Here is a 19,504-nt window from a genome sequence, read left to right as displayed (position 1 = left end):
GATAGGCTCATCCTATGCTTCTGAAGTTGGTGGGCTCGTCCTTGTTTCTCCTCTCCAGATAGGAATTTCTTTTTGGTTCTCCCAATTATAGGAAATTGGGGAGATGGAAGCAGCAGCACAGGTGGTCAGTGAAGGTGCATCTTTGATGTTTCAGCCAAGACGTAGAAAGGGGAAGGGTAGAGCTTTAGTACTTTGTTCGCTATTTTAATTTTCCTACCTCAGAGATACTTGTGGTTTATTTTTGGGGGGTTGTGGGTACAGAACATAAAGATAAGTAACAGTATGTGGTAGCATGTGACCAGGACTGCATGACAAGTGCTTATTGCTGGAGTTCAGAGTAAAGCAAGGGTTGGTGTGGTTGAAGATTTTGCCTTGGTACTGGATCATAACTAAGTTAACAAAGGCACTGAATGCCAGAATTAAGAATTAGTCTTTCATTAAGTGGAGAGCCAATACTGTTTTGTGTTGTTCAGAGCAGTGTTTTAGGAAGACCAATCTTATAATGATGTTTGGGATGAATTGGTGGTGGGGCAGAGGCTGGAGGCTTGAAGACACTCAGGACCCGCTCCCCTATTCTGTGCTTTAGAGAAGTAAAGTGAGCCACAGGGAGGTTGCCACAGCTTATGATACTATGGCATTGGTAATAGATGATTGCATAAAACCCCCTCTTTGTATACACCAGAAGTCCTGTCCCTACCCAGGGATTTGTGAGGAGGCCTTTGCCACCTGCTCAAACAGTTGTGTGTCCTGCTGTTATTGGTGGGGTATCCTCCATGTCCCCCACCTGTTGCTGGTAGAAGTGGGATATTTGGGGTACTCTGGAAACAAGAATTTCCTGAGGTCCCCATGGGAGGATGAAGTATCGTGGAAAGCATTATTTCTGTGGAATTAAAACCCTGGGTTTCCAAGGTCTCATCTCCCTGTGTCCTGCCCCCAAAAGTTCCATTTTGTCTTCAGCAAGGCTAAGATCAAAGCCACTGCCCAGAGCCTCCTTTCCACATTGAAGCACAGTTCCATCCAGCATCTGGCTAGCTTAGCTTATGTTTTCAGCTGCAGTCCATTGTGTGGGGTTAGCTTGGCTATTGGCCATGTGGCTTCTAGGGCCACATGGCAGGCTAGCAGCGTGGGTCATGGAACAGGAGAGAAATAGGAGCTCAAGCAGAACATGAGAGAATTCCTTTGTCTGGGGGATTTTACCCTTCCAAGATTTCGAGAGCTTGCAGTGTCTCCACCTCCTAGCCAATTAGCTTTGTTTCCCAGGCTAGACTGACAGGCACCTTCTCTACCTTACCTGATTTCACTGCACATGCATCCATTATCCCCTTCCCCAGTGATTTGTAGGGAATGGACTTGTGGTTCCCTGGGAAGTGTGAAACTACAGCTTCCTGGTGAAGCTGCCCAGATGACTGTGCTTGTAATGTCTGGCCTTCCCTTTGCTCTCTTTCTATTTTAATACTAGCTGGCTAGTTATGAAGGCAACACTATTACTTTATATGAAGGTAACCATTGTCCATCCTTCCCTCCCTCTGTTCTTCCCAGATCTCCTAGTCCATTCTTCCGATCATACCTCCAGCTTCTGTCTTGTTTTCTCCCACCTTCTTTCCTGGGGCAACTCTATGTTAATTCCTTTTTGGACCTAACTTTCCTATCTGCACAGGTAGAGAGTTTTCTTTTGGTTCCACTTTTGAAACCATGAGAAGCATTGAGTTCTTCCCACAGGGGAAATAAAATTTAAAGGCTTCTGTTTTCTTCCCTAGAGGGACTAGAAGCTTTAAAAAATTCTTTAATAGATTATCTAACCACATTATCCCTTGCTGTTATGGTCACGGTTATTCCCTGCAAGGTAGATCTAATGGAAGTGGGCAGCAAGTTTGGGAGTAGCAGCTGGAGACTTCATATCATTTAGAGAGGGGGAGAATTTGAAATGGCAAGGTCAGTCCTGCAGTGGGGAGAGAGGAAGGGTAGGCTGGAGTCAGAGTGGGGCAAGAGGGGACACAAGGAGGTTAAAAACTGCATGAGGGACAGGCTGGAGAGGAAATGGGGTGGCCTGTGGCTTGGAGGAGGTATGGTTGTTTGTTGTGCCCTTGGTCATGTGGCCCATCATGTGCTTGCTTCCAGCTGCCTGTCTTCTAGTTAGCAGTTAGCATCCCAGAGGTCTCTTAGAGTTTCAGAAAAGGAAACTAAAATTTGTTCTCCTCTATTCTCCATTCCAGTCTCTACTTGCTTTTCTTTCTCATTAAGTTCTTAAAATCTCTCATTTTTTTTAACAGCTTTATTGAGCTGTAATTCATACACTATACAATTCACCTATTTAAAGTGTATAATTCAGTGGTTTTTAGTGTGATCACAGGGGTGTGCAACTTTCACCACAGTTAGGAACTGTCAAGCTGTTTTGCATAGTGGCTTCATCTTGTTACATTCCCTATAGCAGTGTATGAGGGTCCTAATTGCTCTGCATCCTTGCCACTACTTATTATCTGACTTTAAATGGTCATCCTAGTGGTATCTCTTTGTGGTTTTGGTTTGCATTTCTCTAATGGCTAATGATGTTGAGCATCTTGTTATATGTGTCATTTGTTTGTATATCTTCTTTAAAGAAAAGTATTCAGTTCCTTTGCCTGTTTTTAAATTGATTTAGTTATCTCTTTATTATTGAATTCAAAGAGTTCTGTTAAAGAAATTTAACAGGTAAACTTGAAGATCTAATAGGCTTTATTAAGTGATTCCTGAATTGGGCAGCATCCCATCTAGCAATTTAGAAAGGCCCTCTGAGGCGTTGAACAAAATGGAAGGTTTTATAGGCAGAAGGAGGGTGGGACTAAATTAAGAGTGGATTATTTCAGTCCTGGCTGGTATGGCTCAGTTGGTTGGAACTTTATCCCGTACACCAAAAGGTGGCGGGTTTGATTCCCAATCAGGGCATATGACTAGGCTTCAGGTTCAATCCCAGGTTGGGGTGCATGTGTGAGGCAACTGATTGATGTTTCTCTCTCTTTCCCCCCACCCCTTCCCTTCTTCTCTCTAAAATCAACTTTAAAAAGAGTGGATTATTTTAGGCAAGGACACTGTCGCTTAGGGGAAGACTGGGTTGTTGTTTTATTTTAATTGATTTTTAGAGAGGAAGGGAGAGAGAGAGAAACATCAATGTGAGAGTGAAACACCGATTGGCTGCTTCCTGCACACCCCCTACCTGGGATCGAGCCTGCAACCTGGGCATGTGCCCTGACCAGGAATTGACGGGCAACCTTTTTGCGGTATTGGACGATATCCAATCAAGTGAGCCACACTGGCCAGGGCAAGACGGGGATCTTAGGCAGATTGTCTCACTGTATTGATGAGGAAATTCCAGACTGATTTGTTTGAAATTCTACTCCTGGGGGAGATTGAAACTGCACTTAGGTTTTTTAGTCTTGGTTTGGTGATATGGCTTAGCATTTTGACTATTTCTTTTTTTAAAAAAATTATTTTTTCATTCTGAATATATGCCCCTTATAAGATCACTGGTTTGTAAAATTGTTCCCCCCATTTTGTGGGGTTGTTTTTTTTCACTTTCCTCATAGTTTCATTTTCAGCACAAAATTTTAAAATTTTTATAAAGTTCAGTTTATCTACCTTTATTGTTTTTGTCACTTGTACTTTTTATATCATGTCTTAAGAAGGCTTTGCATAGCCCAAGGTCATGAAGAACTTACTCCTTTGTTTTAAGAGTTTTATCTCTTACATTAAGTGTATGATCTTTTTTGAGTCAATTTTGTATATGCCAGCAGGTAGGGGTTCAGTTTCATTCTTTGGATATATGTTGTTCAGTACCATTTTTCCCCATTAAATTGTCTTGCCACTCTTGTTGAAAATCAATTGACCTTAAAAGAAAGGGCTTATTTCTGGATTCTCAATTTTGTTCTGTTGATCTATTTGCCTACTCATGTGTTAGAACAACACTGTAGTAATATGATTGTAGTAGGTTTTAAAACTGCAAAAAAATAATAGAAAATTGTGAGTTTTCTAACTTTGTTCTTCTTTTTCAAGGTTGTTCTGTCTGTTCTGGGTCCATTGTGTTTTCTTATCAGCATGTTAATTTCTGCCAAAAAAAAAAAAAGGCAGGTTAGAATGAGAAAATTTAGATTTTATATACATTTTTAAAATTCCTCATGTTGAAAGCATTGGTTACTATTGTAAGTCATTTCATAGTGTAAATCTTGTTTTTAGGAAAAGAAGAAATATGAAATTCTTCAGAGGGAAGAGTCTGATGAAGTCTCCCTTCCAAAAACCTCTGGAGAGCTGGAAATCCCTATTCCAGCTTGTGAATTTAGAGGAGACCAACCGAAGGTGTTAACTGATTCCAAGCTCCAGAATGATGCCTGTGGACAAAATGAGAGTGAGATGTTTGATATACAACTCACCTCCTTAACTATAAATACTGAAGGGTCCCTGACATGTAACTCAGAGACCCTAAAAGAAGGAGAGGAGGTCGGAGCCTGTGTCGGGGGTGATGCAGCCAAGCTGAAGGTTGACCCTGGAGACAGTGTTGGAACCAAAGTAGAAACTCCCAAGAACTTTACAGAAGTAGAGGAATGTAAATTGGTACAACATGGACCTTCTGAAAGCACACTGCACTCTAGTTTTTCTTATACTCCCCAGGAAATGGAAAATGTACATGTCAGAGAAACTCAGCGTAGTAAAGAAGAGGAGCAAGCTTTGGGGCTTTCATCAGAGGGGCTACAAAATGTTAGCTTGCAGAGTTCTTGTGGGGCCAGGGACATTTTTCAGCCACTTAGAGTGAAAAAGCTGTATCCCCAGTTGCCAGCTGAAATTGCTGAAGTACCAGCTTTGGTGGCAGTGAAACCCGGGCTTCGCAGTGAGCGACTCTACCCGGAGCTCCCGCTGCAACCAGAAGCAGTACCATTTACTAAAGAACAGCTAAGGATCTTTGAGCCTGCTTCGTGGCTGGAGAACGTCGAATCCTGTTTGGAAGAATTTGGCAGCACGGCGTGTCAGGACAGGCATGAGTTTTATGAGCTGCTTTTGAACTATTCACGGTGCAGGAAGCAGCTGCTGCTGGCTGAGGCCGAGCTGCTTGCTCTGATGTCCGATTGCCAAAATGCTAGAAATCGACTGTGGCACTTTAAGGAGGAACAGTTGTCTGTACAGGTATTTTGACTAGTGTTCGTAGAGCTTTTCAGGAGCCTGGGGAACTGCTGTTGCTGTGATGCCGTCTAGGTGTGGAGTCTGCTCCTTATAGCCACACTGACCCTGCCTTAGCTCAGAGTAGTACAGTGCAGGAATCGTAAAGTCAGGCGCCTGCAGGGCCCATGCAGGTGACTGAAGACATGAAGCAGGCTGAGTGGGACTGTGGTCACTGAGTAAACTCATGTCTGGTCCAACAGGGGCCGCTGCTCTTGAGTCCTAGCTGGTTATTGCTGTGAGGTTGTGTTGATCCAGCATTGCCACATCTTACAATTTTCCAGATGTGAGGGATCTTGAATTGTAAATGTTGGCAACTGATCACACACACACACACATGCACACACACACAGTAGAGGCCAAGCAAGTCATGTCTCCAAGCCAGATTCAGCCCATGGACATTTTAGTTTGTGACCTTGGGCATAATGGCAAGAACATTCAATGGGCAGAGAGTATCGAGGAGAGGATGATTCATGGAACAAAGTTAAGAGATGAAGACACAGGGAAGGCAGTTAAGTGTGTCCCTATGGAGACCAAGGTGACCACCAGGAAAGCCATTTCATAGTGGCTTGGAAGGGATGGCAGGGAAGAGAAGGCCACTCTTGATAAGCTTGACATTGAAGGGAAGCTGGAGGAGATATCAGGGGGAAACAAGTGATTTCCCCTCACCCCTAATCCTCACTCATTGGGATACCCATGTATCTCTGTAGATAGGAGGGAGTCTGTGGAGAGGGAAATATTTGGGGATACTGGGTTAGAATCAAGAACACAACTGGCAGTGCTGGTATTGGAAAGGAGAGAAGTTTCTTTTGAGCAGAATCACAAAGAATGATGAGGATAAGTACAGAGATATTTTGAGCTCCCTTGCAGTTGAGGGGGATATCACATTGACCTCAGTGAGTTTGTAAAGTAGAAGGTGAGATCATCAATCAATGAAGTCTTAGGAACAAGCTCTATTATTTACTTGTACCTTTCCCTACCTACTTGTTAGGTTTCTCTTCTCTGAACTTGTGATGCATTAGTGATTGGCATCATACTCAGCACTATACTCCTTGGCACCTGATTTTACACTTTATTATTCTCTATGTGGTATTATTGCCTCCTTGCTGTGATTTATAAGCATGTTGAAGATGGTACTGAAGCCTATGCATCATATACCTGCTGCCTGATTATTTGAAGTCTAAAGAGTAACTGGCTTTATATTTTACCATTTTGTCCACTGCTAGGGTATCTGCGCAGATCAAGTGAAAGTTTCAGGCTATCATCGCTACCAAAGAGTAGAGATGAATGAAAATGCACTGGGGGAGCTAAAGAAGCTATTTGATGCCAAATCTGAGCACCTCCACCAGACCCTGGCCCTGCACTCTTACACTTCTGTGCTCTCAAGGTTGCAAGTGGAATCTTACATCTATGCATTACTTAATAGCTCAGCTGTGTTGAGATCTTTAACAATTCATCAGCAAGGCCAAGGTGTGTAAGTAATGAAAGTGTCAGTCTTTCTGGTAGTCTGAAATGCAAAAAAAGAATTGAGGGGTACGATCTGGTTGAATTGATTATGCACCTGTGTATTACAAGGTACCATTTGTGCTTGTGGTTTTACCTTGCCTCCAACACAGGATTGCTATCTGCCTTCCTAACATTTTTAGGGAGCAGTGTGAGGTCTACCTTCCCCATGGCTGTCGTCCCCTGCTTCTCTAGGAAGCCAGAAAGCTCGCTCTTTATCCTTAACATCCCTTATCATCCTAATTTATGTGCTTGTTACCAAGTCAGGTCCAAATAGGTTTTTTGATTGTAGAACTAATAATCAGAATACTTTTTCATCCTCTGTCTCTTGCACTTTATTTTTGCTTGTCCAGTTTGTTGGTCTGTTTTTATTGTATTTAATTTTCATCAGAGGATCTAATGTTGTGAAATTTTCATCTTATTTTGGGTTTTAAGAATTAAGCTTTGCTGTATTGTGTGTAAGGTATTAATTATGTTACTTGAATCATGCACTTTTTATATCTGGGAGGGATATTAGAATTGTTTAGAGTAAAAAATCCCCTCCTCCCCCCATTATTTTCATAACTAATCTAAGAGCTGGGGCTGGGCCAGAGATCTGCTGATTTTAAATAAAAAATAAATTTTAATGAAGTTAATTTTCCCTTGCTTTGAAATACTTCACAAAGTTAAATACTTTTTTGGTTTACATATTTAGTATAAATTAAAATATTTTTGATGCACCTTTCTTGGATTTTTATCTAAAGTAAATATTTCAAAGATTTCTTTTTTAAAGTGCAGATAATAAATATTTCCCCCCTCCAAACACCATTTATGTGGGATTCACTTAATTCTCTTTAATTTATAGCTTCTAAACAGGCAGAAAGCATTCCTTCTGATCTGTGTCAATTGAAGGAGTGCATTAGTGTCTTATTCATGTTCACCAGGAGAGTTAATGAAGATACTCAGTTCCATGACGACATTCTTCTCTGGCTGAGAAAGCTGGTAAGGAACTAGAAATAGACACAGTAGTTTTTCTTTCATTTCCCTGATCACTTAATTATATCTTCTTTCGTTATAGTTTTTCTCCGACAGTTTCTTTAGCTAATTCATTTCATTTGTTAGTGACATTGTCTTTGATCATGACACAGGGTTAAATCATACTTACCTAGTGCATTATTAAACACAAAGTGCTTTTCTCTCTGATAAACTATGTTAAGTGATTTTTGGTGTCAACTTAGAAAGAAACGGAAATATGTTGAAACCTGCTAAATTTAAGACTAGATTCGTGTTTAGAATATCAGTATCTGATCTAAAAATTTTCCATATTTCTTTTTATCATTTTATATTTGATGTTGCACTTAGTCATACTTTAAAAAATTTTAAAGAAAAAAGAAAGATTAGAAAAACGTAGGAAAGATGTTAGGTGTGTTACAGGGATGGTTATTTGTCTTTTGGTTATGTTTCTCTTTGTTGTTGTTTTTTAATATATCTTTATTGATTTCAGAGAGAGAAAGGAAGAGGGAGAGAGAGATAGAAACATCAATGATGAGAGAGTCATCATTGATCGGCTGCCCGCAGCCTGGGCATGTGCCCTGACTGGGAATCAAACCTTGATCTCCTGGATCCTAGATCAATGCTCAACCACTGAGCCATGCCCGGCTGGGCTTGGTTATGTTTCTTAATGGAGCTGCCTTGGGTGCCTTTTTTTAGGTTCATACCAGAGTTCTTAAATATGGGGTTAGGTTCCAAACAACCTTATTTGGCTTTGAGAAACTTACAGACAGAGAATAGATTAAACGACTTGACTTCTATCTGTTCACAAATGGCCAGGATTGTTAGTGATTTGTAATCTGCCACATGTAAAATGTTTGCAGAGAAACTATTGAAGATATTTTTATCATAGTACTCATAGATTCATAGGCCCCTGTGTGCCTCTGTGGTAGAAACACAATAGTAATATATCTTCTGTCAGGTTAATCTTTTGAAAGAGCACGTGTCTTTAAACATTGGATAAGTGATTTCACTAGATCCTTAGATACATTCTTCTTTTTCAGATAGTGAAACTATATGTCATTTGTTGTTCAGGTATCAGTGTTACAACGAGTTGGCTGTCTTGGAGATCACCTCTTCCTTCTAAACCATATTCTTCGATGCCCGGCTGGTGTCAGTAAATGGGCTGTTCCTTTCATTCAGGTATGATGACTATCCTCTGGTTTTGAGGGATATGGGAGGGGAGATTCTGGTAAACATTTTTCCTGAAGAAATTGCTTTAAAGAAAAGGCTAGTTAAAAAATATTGATATTTAAAATAAAATTCTTAAAATACATCCAGAATATATTTGTAGGAGTTTTTTTATGCTGAAAGTTCTTAGGCCACCCATAATTACAAAAGTCTGGTTTGGTAGGTTCAGTAATATTTAATTCTATAGAATTTCTGTGTGGGAATGCTCTCTACGACTTTTTTCTGTAATACTCAGCACAGCTTTCTAAATTAATCCATTTCACACCACAGTTGGTGCAGGTAAAACAGAAACTACCAGCATCTCATAGTTTATTAATACTGGCATATATCCAGTTCTGTGTGATCAACTCTCATATAATCAACTTAGGTGTGGATTATATGGCTTATAGATTTTCCTCTCTGCTGCTTGCCTTTTGGTGGTTTTGTTACTAACAGCAACCACTCAGGTGAATAGAAGCCAAATGTATGTCAAGTTCAACTTCCTCACACTGCCTTTCCTTTAGAATTTCTGGTATCAAGAAGTTTGAATTTTTAAAAAAAATTAAATTTTATTTACTGATTTTAGAAAGAAAGGAAGGGGGGGAGAGAGAGAGGAAACATTGATTTGTTGTTCCACTTATTTACGCATTCATTGGTTGCTTCTTGTGTGTGCCCTGACCAGGGATCGAACCCATAACCTTGGCATAATGGGATGGTGCCCTAACCAACTGAGCTATCCAGCCAGGGTGAAGTTTGACAATTTTTTAGGTAGAAGGAGGATTTTTTTTCCTTTGTTTTGTTTATCTTTAGATTAAAATAGCAGTATTGTCCTTTGACCCATACTGTTACAGGTAATTAATGTAAACTGCTCAGCTACCTCTGCTCTTTGAGCACCGCTGAATCAGTGCTGCCATGTAACCCATTAGCTGTGTTCTCGCCCTTATGGGTTAGGTGCCAGTTCCATCTTTGTTTTCTTAACAGCTCCTTTTGTCAGAATTCTTGTGGATATGGATATTTGGGTTGTTGGATTATGGATATTTGGGTGGTTGGTTTTCTACAGTATGCCTTTTCCTTTTCTGATTTCAGATCAAAGTTTTGAATAACCCATCAGGGGTCTTTCATTTTATGCAGTCCCTTGCCCTGCTAATGTCTCCTGTCAAGTAAGTGTGGAAGATCTTCTTGAAGTAGAAATTGAAATGCTTCTTGCTGTCAAAGGATTGATTTCCTAAATTGTCTATATCCAAAGAACTGTCAAGCATTCCAGAATTTAACTTTGCAGATTTTCTTTGGGTTTGATGCCCTTTTTCCCGAAGTGACCTATTAACTGCTTATGTATAAATTATTAACCTTTTTGGGTCCCCTTTTTAGTGGGTTTACCTTTTCTGTCTGTATGTTATTGTGAAAGGTACTGTGGAGAGAGACAAAAAAGATGACCTATTTTTTGAGAAGGACAGATTTAGTGAAAGAGGGAAGAATTCCTCTGAGATTTAAGTGCTGAATCGTGAAGTAGGATTGACGTAATGAGAATAGAGAGTAGAGTGGAGTAGTCAGAGCGGCTCCAAGGAGAGGTGCTGGGCTCGAAGAGCAGGGTGGATTTCCGTAGAAGAGGAGCAGCAGAGGGCACTGCGTGGGGAATACAGAGAACAGTGAGCAGTGGCCCGAAGTACAGGTAAGGAGAGCTGTGCAGGGGACAGGCAGGAGAGGACAGCTTGGCCCCGGGTGTGGGAGATGGCAACAGAGGTGAATAGGGTAAGCTGGGTTAGAAAAGGCCTTGAGACTAAGACAGAGGGCTCTAAATTTGATGTGGTCTGGCCTTTGTGGCAATTGAGGGTTTTTTGAACAAAGATAATAGTTGTATTTAAGGAAGTTAAGGCTCAACTGGAGGCAGAAGGCATGTTTCTGCTTAATTGGGTTACAATTATGGACGTCTGGCTCTCCTGGCTCTGGAACCCAACCCAGCATCAAGAGGGCACATCCTTAACTGCGGGAGAAGGTGGAGTCTATGTCTAGGTGTCCCTGAGCAGTGTTACTACCACTGGCTTTCAGTCTTGGAAAGCTTGTCTGCCTCCCAGCCTGAGTTGGTGTAATAGTAGTGGGAAAGAGAAAGGGGGGAACCTAAAGGTCATCTCCCTAGGAAAGGATTAGGTAGTTGACTAAAAGAAAATGTGGAAAAGAATTGTTTCAGATATAACTCCATAGACTTCTGAGTGACAGAGAGTATTGGCAACCCTGACAGGCAGTAAAGACAGAAGGGGGAGCTCTTTTGTAAGGAGGAAAATTTGAGGTCATTGAGGCATATATGCAAGTGGATACACAGATGACAGATACCAGTGACATTTGGAACTTCAGGAATGGAGCTCCTTGAGTTGAAGAGGCAGCTCTAGAGCTACCGAGCTAGAGGTCATGGAAGAAAGTTCCTGGTTAAAGGAAGGAGTAGATGAATTTTCAGCGTCAGGCCAGAGAGGAAGGAACAGAGGGCTGAGAACCGGTTGTGGTCTCAAAGAAGAAACTTCTCTGGCTACACCTACTCACCAATCCAGCCAACACCATGTGAAAATATGGCTGGCAGGAACTCTTCCTGACTCCTCTTTCATTTCTTGGATACAAGGACAGATGTGATTTGCCTTAAAAATGTTTTTGCATTTAGATGTTTTTGGGGTTTTTTTTGCCCTAAACAAGCTTCTGCATTGCCTGCAGATTATCTCTTTTTTTTCCAAAAAGCATGATTTTTAAAGTCATCTCCCTGGCAAAACTCTGTAAACCTGGTTAGAGTTAAGGTACTGTAGCAGTCCGTGTGTATTGAGGTCCCACTGTGTGCAGAAGTGGTGCTAGGTTAACCGCTCTCATCATTGCTAAATCAGAATGGTTGTGGTCTCTGCACCGAAATTAGTGAGATTTTGGTCTCCTTGAGTTTTAGTCAGTTCTTATTTTTTGTTTACTAATTTAAACCATTTGAAGCTGAGTCAATGTCTGATTCTTCTTCAGGGTGAGTAGATGATCCAGAACATATGCATGTGGGCTTTCTGTGTTTGTGATTGGAGTGATTTCACTTGTCCTTTAGAAATCGAGCAGAGTTCCTGTGCCACATGAAGCCCAGTGAGGAGAAGCCATCCGCTTCGGGGCCTGCATCTGGGTCGTGGACACTAGTAGATGAAGGAGGAGAAGAGGTACTTGTCATGTCTGCAGTATTTTGGTTAATCAGTTTTGAGCTCCTCTTATGTGCCAGGCATTGTTCTAAGCACTTTCCACATACCTCATTTAATTTTCCCAGCAACCCCATGAGGCAAGTATTGTGATCCCATTTTACAGATGAGGAAACTGAGGTATAGGAGGGATGAAGGAATTTGTTCCAAACCATACAGTTATTAAATGGCAGAGCCTCTAGAGCCTGTGCTCTGATCCAGTGTGCTGTACTGCCACCCTTTTCTAGAATATCTCCTTGTTGGGCTGGGAGAATTTGGAACCTGGGAATATATACAGATTATGTAGATTTTATATTAAGATTGTATTTTTTGTAGTAACAATTTTCTGGGCTTGAGATCTCACCTACAGATAATCTGAATCTGTCATAAAGAGCTGGAGCTTACCAGGGTTCTGCCTTACCTCTTACAAACTTCTTACCCAGATGCTCTAATTTGAAAGGTAGAAGATGGTTCTGTATTTTTGGTGAGAATTTAATGATCCAGTTTCTCAAGATAACCCTCATTGATTTTTCTTTCTACTATACACATGGTTAGTGTATCTGTAAGGACATTTTTTGTCCAATTAGCTATTACTAAAGAATGGACATGACCCAGATACATATAAAATTGTACTTGCAATTTCAGGGAATTTATAGCCCATCTGTGGAACTTATGCTATAAATCTCTGTCCTGGAAGAGAAGTCCATGAAGACTCATGAGAAGTCTACACACGTACCATTGAGGCCTGTGATAATTTAGCTGCTGTAACTCTAGACTGCAGTGTGGTCCAATCAAATCAGTTGGCATGATTTTTGCATCTTTTCCTTTAGGATGAAGACCCTGAGACGGGTTGGATTCTCCTTAACGAAGATGACTTGGTTATCCTTTTATCACAGTTTCCATTTCATGAACTCTTTCAACACCTTCTTGGGCTTAAGGCAAAAGGTAGACTAATTTCTTTAGTCACATGTAAAATGTGGTAGTGGCAAGTTCAAACACAGTAACCCAGCATCAAGTCTGACACCTTATGCAGGCTCCTGATTCAGGTTCCCCTGTGCCCGGCCATACTCTCTAGAGGTGATTACCTCACACGTTGATGAGGCTTCCTTCCTTTCTCTTGTGCTTGTAATTTCCTACTTAGTGTTTAAATACAAAAAGGGTGACTAGGAGTACATTGCCCTGCTTAAATACATTGTTTTAACTTTGTACTTTAAGTTTCCCATTTCATACTAACAGGAGCCAGAGCAATGGGGATTGCTAATTCTTTTCCGTTTTGGTTTTGTTTCCTTACTGAGGTATCTATACCTGTATCATTCAGTGTTTTTCCATAATAATTATAATTTTTTTCTTTTCTCTGATTGTAACTTCTAGGTGATTATTTACCTGAAACAACAAGACCTCAAGAGATGATGAAAATTTTTGCTTTTGCTAACTCATTAGTGGAACTTCTGGCTGTGGGCTTAGAAACCTTTAATAGAGCACGCTATAGACAGTTTGTGAAGCGGATTGGTTATATGATCAGGTAAATGTGTTGTTGGTACATTGTTTCTATTTGTTTTCACCCTGGTTAGACACAGATACTGCATAATTGGGATTATGGACATTGTTGCATTTACTTCAGGTCTTGTTTATCGTAAAAGTAAAGAATTGGTTTTTTGTGTGTTTTTTTACCATCTACTAGATGGAAATTATATAAATGCTTCCTGTTAGAATATTTGGTTAATTGTCTCAAGTTTGACTGGTTTGCTTGATAATTATTCTTGGAGTCAAGATCCTCAAAGCAGCTGCTGGGTTGAACTTGGCCAGAGAAACTGAACTTGGTCAAGGAAAATGCAGGCTCTTTCTTCTTCCCTGGCTGTTTTCTTCTGTCTCCTAGCTTTTGCCTGTGGATTGCCACTGAGCTATGGGAAATCAGCAATAGCTCCTTTGTGTCATTGTTTTCATTTTCTCTTTTATTTATTCTTGTCCTAATTCCTGTTAAATATCATTTAAAGAAAATTATAAAGACTTAATCAGTGGCTACTCTTTTGATCTGGAAAAGCATATGATTTATTTGAGTAAAAAGTGGGTTTATGTTTTTATTATCAAGTATGAATAAATTTTGAGAATAGGTACTGCTTTTCATGGAATTAATTTTATATCTTTCCTGCATCATCAATTTTTCTATCTGGGTCATTTCCTACAGCGTATAAATATTGTTTTATTTCTCCCCCCCCAAAAAAAGAGCCCTTCAACAAACTACAAAACTTTGCCTTCCCACATTTGTTTCTAAAACAGCATTGATTTTAATTAATTTATTTTAGATGTGTATGTATCCATCAATCAATTTTATCAAGTCAGGTAAATGATTATAGATATCCTGAAAAGGCCAGGGGTCACTTTTAAGGTCTAGAGAAAACCTTCAGTATCAGGTTTTGAAAATGAGATGGTGAGAGGAGAGAGGGTTGTAATTTCTTAAAAGCTAAAAGCTTATTTACGTATTATCATAAGTCCTAGTATTCATTTTCTGATTCTGCTTGGTAAATCAGGTAAAGTTCGTCCTTGGGCTTACGTATGTGCTATAGGATTGAGTGCTTACCATGTGCCAGGACTATGCCTTCTTATTTTATTCTTGTAATGACTCTATAGAAAAGATACTGTTATTGTTGTTGTAGGAATAGTATTCACTCCTTATATTATGTCTATGTAAATATTTATAGCTGATTATTGTAGTATATTATGTTTATTCATTTTTTGTTTTACACCTGCTTACTTTCCTTTATCACAGATGCTTCTCATACCTTCCAGTTGTAGAATAATTTTCCCCAAGGTCCCTCTCTTCAGGTCATCTGTTGGCTCCAATTTTTCCCCACCACTTTCGCTGGAACTCTCCAGTCAGGCCCCCCGCAACACACCCAAGCAGCTCTGAAGAATGAAGGTCATTGATGAATTTTGTGCTGCTAATCCAATGGCCAGTTCTAAGTCTTCAACCCGCTGTACATCTCTCACATAGTTCACTAGCAACCTTTCTCATAGTTGGTCGCTTTCTCCTTAAAATGTTTTCTTTGCTTGGTTCCAGGATGCCGCTTTCTGCCGCTTTCTCCTCCAAGTCAAGGCTGTTCATTTCCTGTGTCCTCGGTGGTGTTATTCTCACCTCCCAAGCTTCTTGTTGGCAGGCTTCAGGCTCAGTCCCTGGACCTCTTCTCCTTATCTAAACTTGCTGCTTGGGATCACATCCATTCTCATGTCTTTAAATATCATCTAAATACTGTTACCATTCTCAGAATTATATTTCTAGCCCGTACCTCTGTCATAAGTTGTATATCTAGCTGCCAGCTCAGCACCTCCACTTGGATGACTCACAAACATTGTAATTTAATATTCCCAAAGCACACTCCTCCCACCTCTCAAACCACGCCCCCCACAGCCTTCTCAGCTTCACTCAGTGGCAACTTTATTTTTCTGGTTGCTTGGGCCAAAACACCTGGTGTCATTTTTGACTTTTCTCTTACATCCCACAACCCATCTTAACAACCAATCTCTACCTTCAAAACATTTTTAAAAAATCAAATCTAAGATGCCACCAATTCTGAAGATGTATTTTGTGTGCCACTGAGAAAGAAAAAACGCTGCCAAATTCTGGCATGCCATCCGTTTTAACATACATCCCAGTAGCAGAGATTAAAGTGTGAAAGATGTGCATACTTTTGAATCAATAAAACAAGCTATTTCCAGAGTCCAGCTTCTCACCACCTTCACTACTGCCACCCTAGTTCATTCTGAGTTACTTCTCCCCATTGTCACAGTGGCCTCCTTATTTATCTTCCTGCTTTTGCCCTTGCTTGCCCTTCCCCCGCCTCCAGCTTACTCTCACAGCAACAGTGTTCTCTGCTCATGTCACTCCTCTGCTCAGGACTTTACTGCTCCCAGTCTCATTTAGAGTAAAAGCCCAAGTCTTCACAGGGACCCACAGGACCCTTCATGCTCTGGTGTTCTGTCACTTTCCTGATTTTCTCTCCAGCCAGTCCTCCTCTCACTCACTTTGCTGTAGCACACCGGCTGCCTTGCTGTTTCTCCAACATACTTGCAGCCTTCGCACTGGTTGTTTCTTCTACCCGGAAGCTCTCCCTTAGATGTCCCTATGACTTCTTCTTGTCTTTATGCTCGTGTCCCTCTTTCGTGAGGCCTTTCCTGCTCCCGTCCAACTCGCCTCCCACCAACTCCAGAGAAACTTGATTCTCTACTTATTTTTCTCAATGTCACTTACAGCCACGTGACAGACTACATATTTTTCTTTATTTTGTTTATTGTCTCTTTGCCCTACACTAAATGTAAGCTCCATGAGGGAAGGGTCCCCCAACCCCCAATTGAATTCCCTTCAGAACATAGAAAGTAGTAAGTGTTCAATAACTATGTGTTGAATAAATTACTGCTTCAAATATAATTAAAGCTGCTGATACTGAGCACATGAATGAAGATGCTGTATTGTCTTTCTTTATACTCAGGATGACCCTTGGCTATGTGAGTGACCACTGGGCACAGTATGTGAGCCACAACCGGGGCTTGGCCCTGGAGCCCTACTCCATGGAGAAGCTACAGGTTGAATTTGATGAGCTGTTTTTGAGAGCTGTCCTCCATGTGCTGAAAGCCAAAAGGTAAGAAGCATGATAATAAGTGTTGAGAAATGGCTCCTTGGCTAGTGCGAAAGTTGGACATGAAAGTATTGACTGAAGTAGATTTCTTGTAATGTCTTAGTGTGTTTCATCTATTTCTTATCTTGGGCAAATTCATGGGCTTTAGTTCCCTTATCTGTAGTGCTAACTGAAAGGATCTCTTTCAAGTTTCTGTGAGTCTTGAAATAACCAATTCTGACAGCTGGTTTTCGCACCCCTGGACTTGTGGGCAGCCTTGAGCAGGGATGACTTCTATTTCACACCCATCCCTGGTGCTCAGTGTATGGTACACATGACTTTCTGACTTTATTGTTCAAGTTGTCTTACTGCTAGGGTTTTAAGGTACAGGTAGTCATGGGTTCTTGTCCCGTCTTGGCTGTATAAATGCTGTCTGTTGGTCACGTTGTCTTTGCTGCTACTTATAGCCTAGGTGACATTTGAGGCAGAGGCAGGGGCACAGCAGTGCTTCTGTACCCTGAGCTTCGGCCAAGTGTAGGAGCTTGTTCTACCATAGCATTGTGCCCTCTGCTAGGAGATGAGGGCCAGCCTCCAGCCCCCCAGCTCCACTTGTAAACTGCCAGCTCTCCCCCACCTTTGTCTTTTGAGCTGTCTATACTCCTACCACAGGCCCCTTAGCCTCAGCCTCTTATATATTGTGTGTTGTGTAGTGGGTTTGAGTCTTGGTCTCCTATTTACTGTTACCTTGGTCAAGCCATTTAATAGTCATGGTCTCATTTTCTTCATTTATAAAGTGGGGATGTTGGTAATATACCACCTCTTCCATTGACCTCATGAATATGTTACAGGGATGAACTACAGTAATATGTGGAAATGCTTTTTAAACCAGAAAGGATTTTTTAAATGTTATTGGTGGTTCTTTTATGGTTTCAGATGAAGAATAGAATAACTGCTCCCTTAGAGAAAGATCAGGACTCCTTGACTAAGTTTTACTCACTTTCAGGCACGCAGGAGGTATGGGTCTAAGATAAAGAGAACTTCGGCTTAGAAATTGATCTTTAGATTACTGTTGTTATGTATCCTTCATTGTCCACAAATTTGGTGGTCTCATGACATGCCACAAAACCTGTGCAGCACTCTGTCAGGGGGTCAGTGTAGGAGCACCTGTGCACTGAAGCTGGCCTGCTGCTGGGGAAGTCCTCTCTGATCTCCTGTCACTGTACTTTTTTTTAAAATTAAATATGTTTTTATTGATTTCAGAGAGAGGAAGGGAGAGATAGGAACATCAATGATGAGAGAGTCATTGATTGGCTGCCTCCTGCATGCCCCCTAATGGGGGTTGAGCCCGAAACTCGGGCATATGCCCTACCCTGAATTGAATGGTGACCTCCTGGTTCACAGGTTGACGCTCAGCCACTGAGCCATGCTGCCAGGCCTGTCACTGGTTCTTGTGCTCACTTAGCTGAGAAGGAAAGTTCTTATCATAGTTAATTACTAGCTTTTTTTTTTTTTTTTTTTGAAAAGAACTTTAAATTTTATTTTTCAATTACAGTTTATCTACACTCAATATTATTTTGTATTAGTTTCAGGTGTACAACAATTTACTAGCTCTCATATTCTGAGCTGTGACATTGCCTTTGTAATTCACAAATACAATAATTGTTTTAAACTTTGAAATATTGAAAACTATTGTTCTTGAGTGTAATTCATTTTAGGGAAGAAATTATATGAGAATCAGATAGTGAAGGCCATGAAATTTAAATTTATTTGGCATTCCAATGGAAATTTCTGACAGTAGCTATCCCCCACCTAAAACAAAACAAATCAAAACCAAAATACATATAGTAAAACATAAGCCAGACTCACTGCATGTCTGCCAAAAAGGGAATTTCATAGCCTGAAATATATACTCTCTTGTGACATTACTTTTAAAGCCTCTGTAATTTCCCCTTATTTTTTTTGGATCCATTATACAAGAACATCAGGTCCCATGTGAGGTGTTATAATAATTGTTTAATGAGACAGAAGCCCAGCGCACCTGAACTTAGAGAAGTGTCTTTAACTCTTGTTCAGGAGCCTAGCTATTGCTTTTCAGGGTCTAGGGCAGCAGTGGTTTGGGCCACTAGCAGCCTGGTGGTGGCCCATAGACATGAGTTAGACATATACTATGTAACTTCTTTGTCTTTTTTTCTGAATAAGCTTTGCTTATTTTTAATTGGTCAATTTGTAGTTTTGCCCAAAATATAGCAATAGTTTTGAGAGTCTCCCTGTTTTATTTAGATTTTTTTGAGATAAAATTCCCTAGCATAAAATTTTTATAAGCATTTATTGAGTGTTGATTGTTTTTGAGATACTGGTTTAGGTACCAGATAATTTAAAAATATAACACTAGGTTACATACTAGTTTATGCAAAGGAACAAAACCTGATTTCTGCTCTCAAAGTGTGGTGGCTAGTGTGTGTACGTATATTACAGTAACGAGGTATTTCTCACTGTGTTTAAGGACCCTTTGAGTCTGAGTCACCTGGGGTGACTAAAAAGCACAAATTCTTGGGCCCCAATTTAACCTACAAAATCAGGATCTCTGTAGGCAGGCTTTTGTAATCGGCATTCTCCACAAAGTCTGCAGGTGGATATTCTGCTGCCCATTACTGTATGAGAACCACTGGTAAAGGGAATGAAAATTCCAAAGTCAGATGTGGGTGGAATTCTGTAATAGTGCTGAGGAAGAAATCAGAGGAGGGCTTCACAAAGGAGGGACAGTGGCTTGGAGGTAGGAAGTTTTCTCCAAGCTGGTCCAGGAGTGGTCTCATTCTGAATGCAGAGAGG

At 40.7% G+C, this 19,504-nt stretch overlaps 1 protein-coding gene across 2 annotated transcripts in view; it reads left to right on the top strand.

Annotated features, from left to right (window-relative positions):
- EPG5 (ectopic P-granules 5 autophagy tethering factor) overlaps nt 1-19,504 on the top strand; it is an 81,644-nt gene that overhangs the window by 3,691 nt on the left and 58,449 nt on the right. For both annotated transcript variants that reach the window (XM_016225043.2, XM_016225042.2), the window contains exons 2-10: nt 4,207-5,148; nt 6,408-6,651; nt 7,529-7,665; nt 8,749-8,856; nt 9,970-10,043; nt 11,945-12,050; nt 12,896-13,010; nt 13,437-13,587; nt 16,550-16,699. In XM_016225043.2, coding sequence (XP_016080529.2) covers nt 4,207-5,148; nt 6,408-6,651; nt 7,529-7,665; nt 8,749-8,856; nt 9,970-10,043; nt 11,945-12,050; nt 12,896-13,010; nt 13,437-13,587; nt 16,550-16,699 — 2,027 coding nt within the window. The remainder of the gene's footprint in view (nt 1-4,206; nt 5,149-6,407; nt 6,652-7,528; nt 7,666-8,748; nt 8,857-9,969; nt 10,044-11,944; nt 12,051-12,895; nt 13,011-13,436; nt 13,588-16,549; nt 16,700-19,504) is intronic.

Source organism: Miniopterus natalensis, chromosome 7 (assembly GCF_054644295.1).
Source record: "Miniopterus natalensis isolate mMinNat1 chromosome 7, mMinNat1.hap1, whole genome shotgun sequence".
NCBI lineage: Eukaryota > Metazoa > Chordata > Mammalia > Chiroptera > Miniopteridae > Miniopterus > Miniopterus natalensis.
Note: the sequence above shows the minus strand (reverse complement) of the source record. Positions and strands in the feature narration are given on the sequence as shown.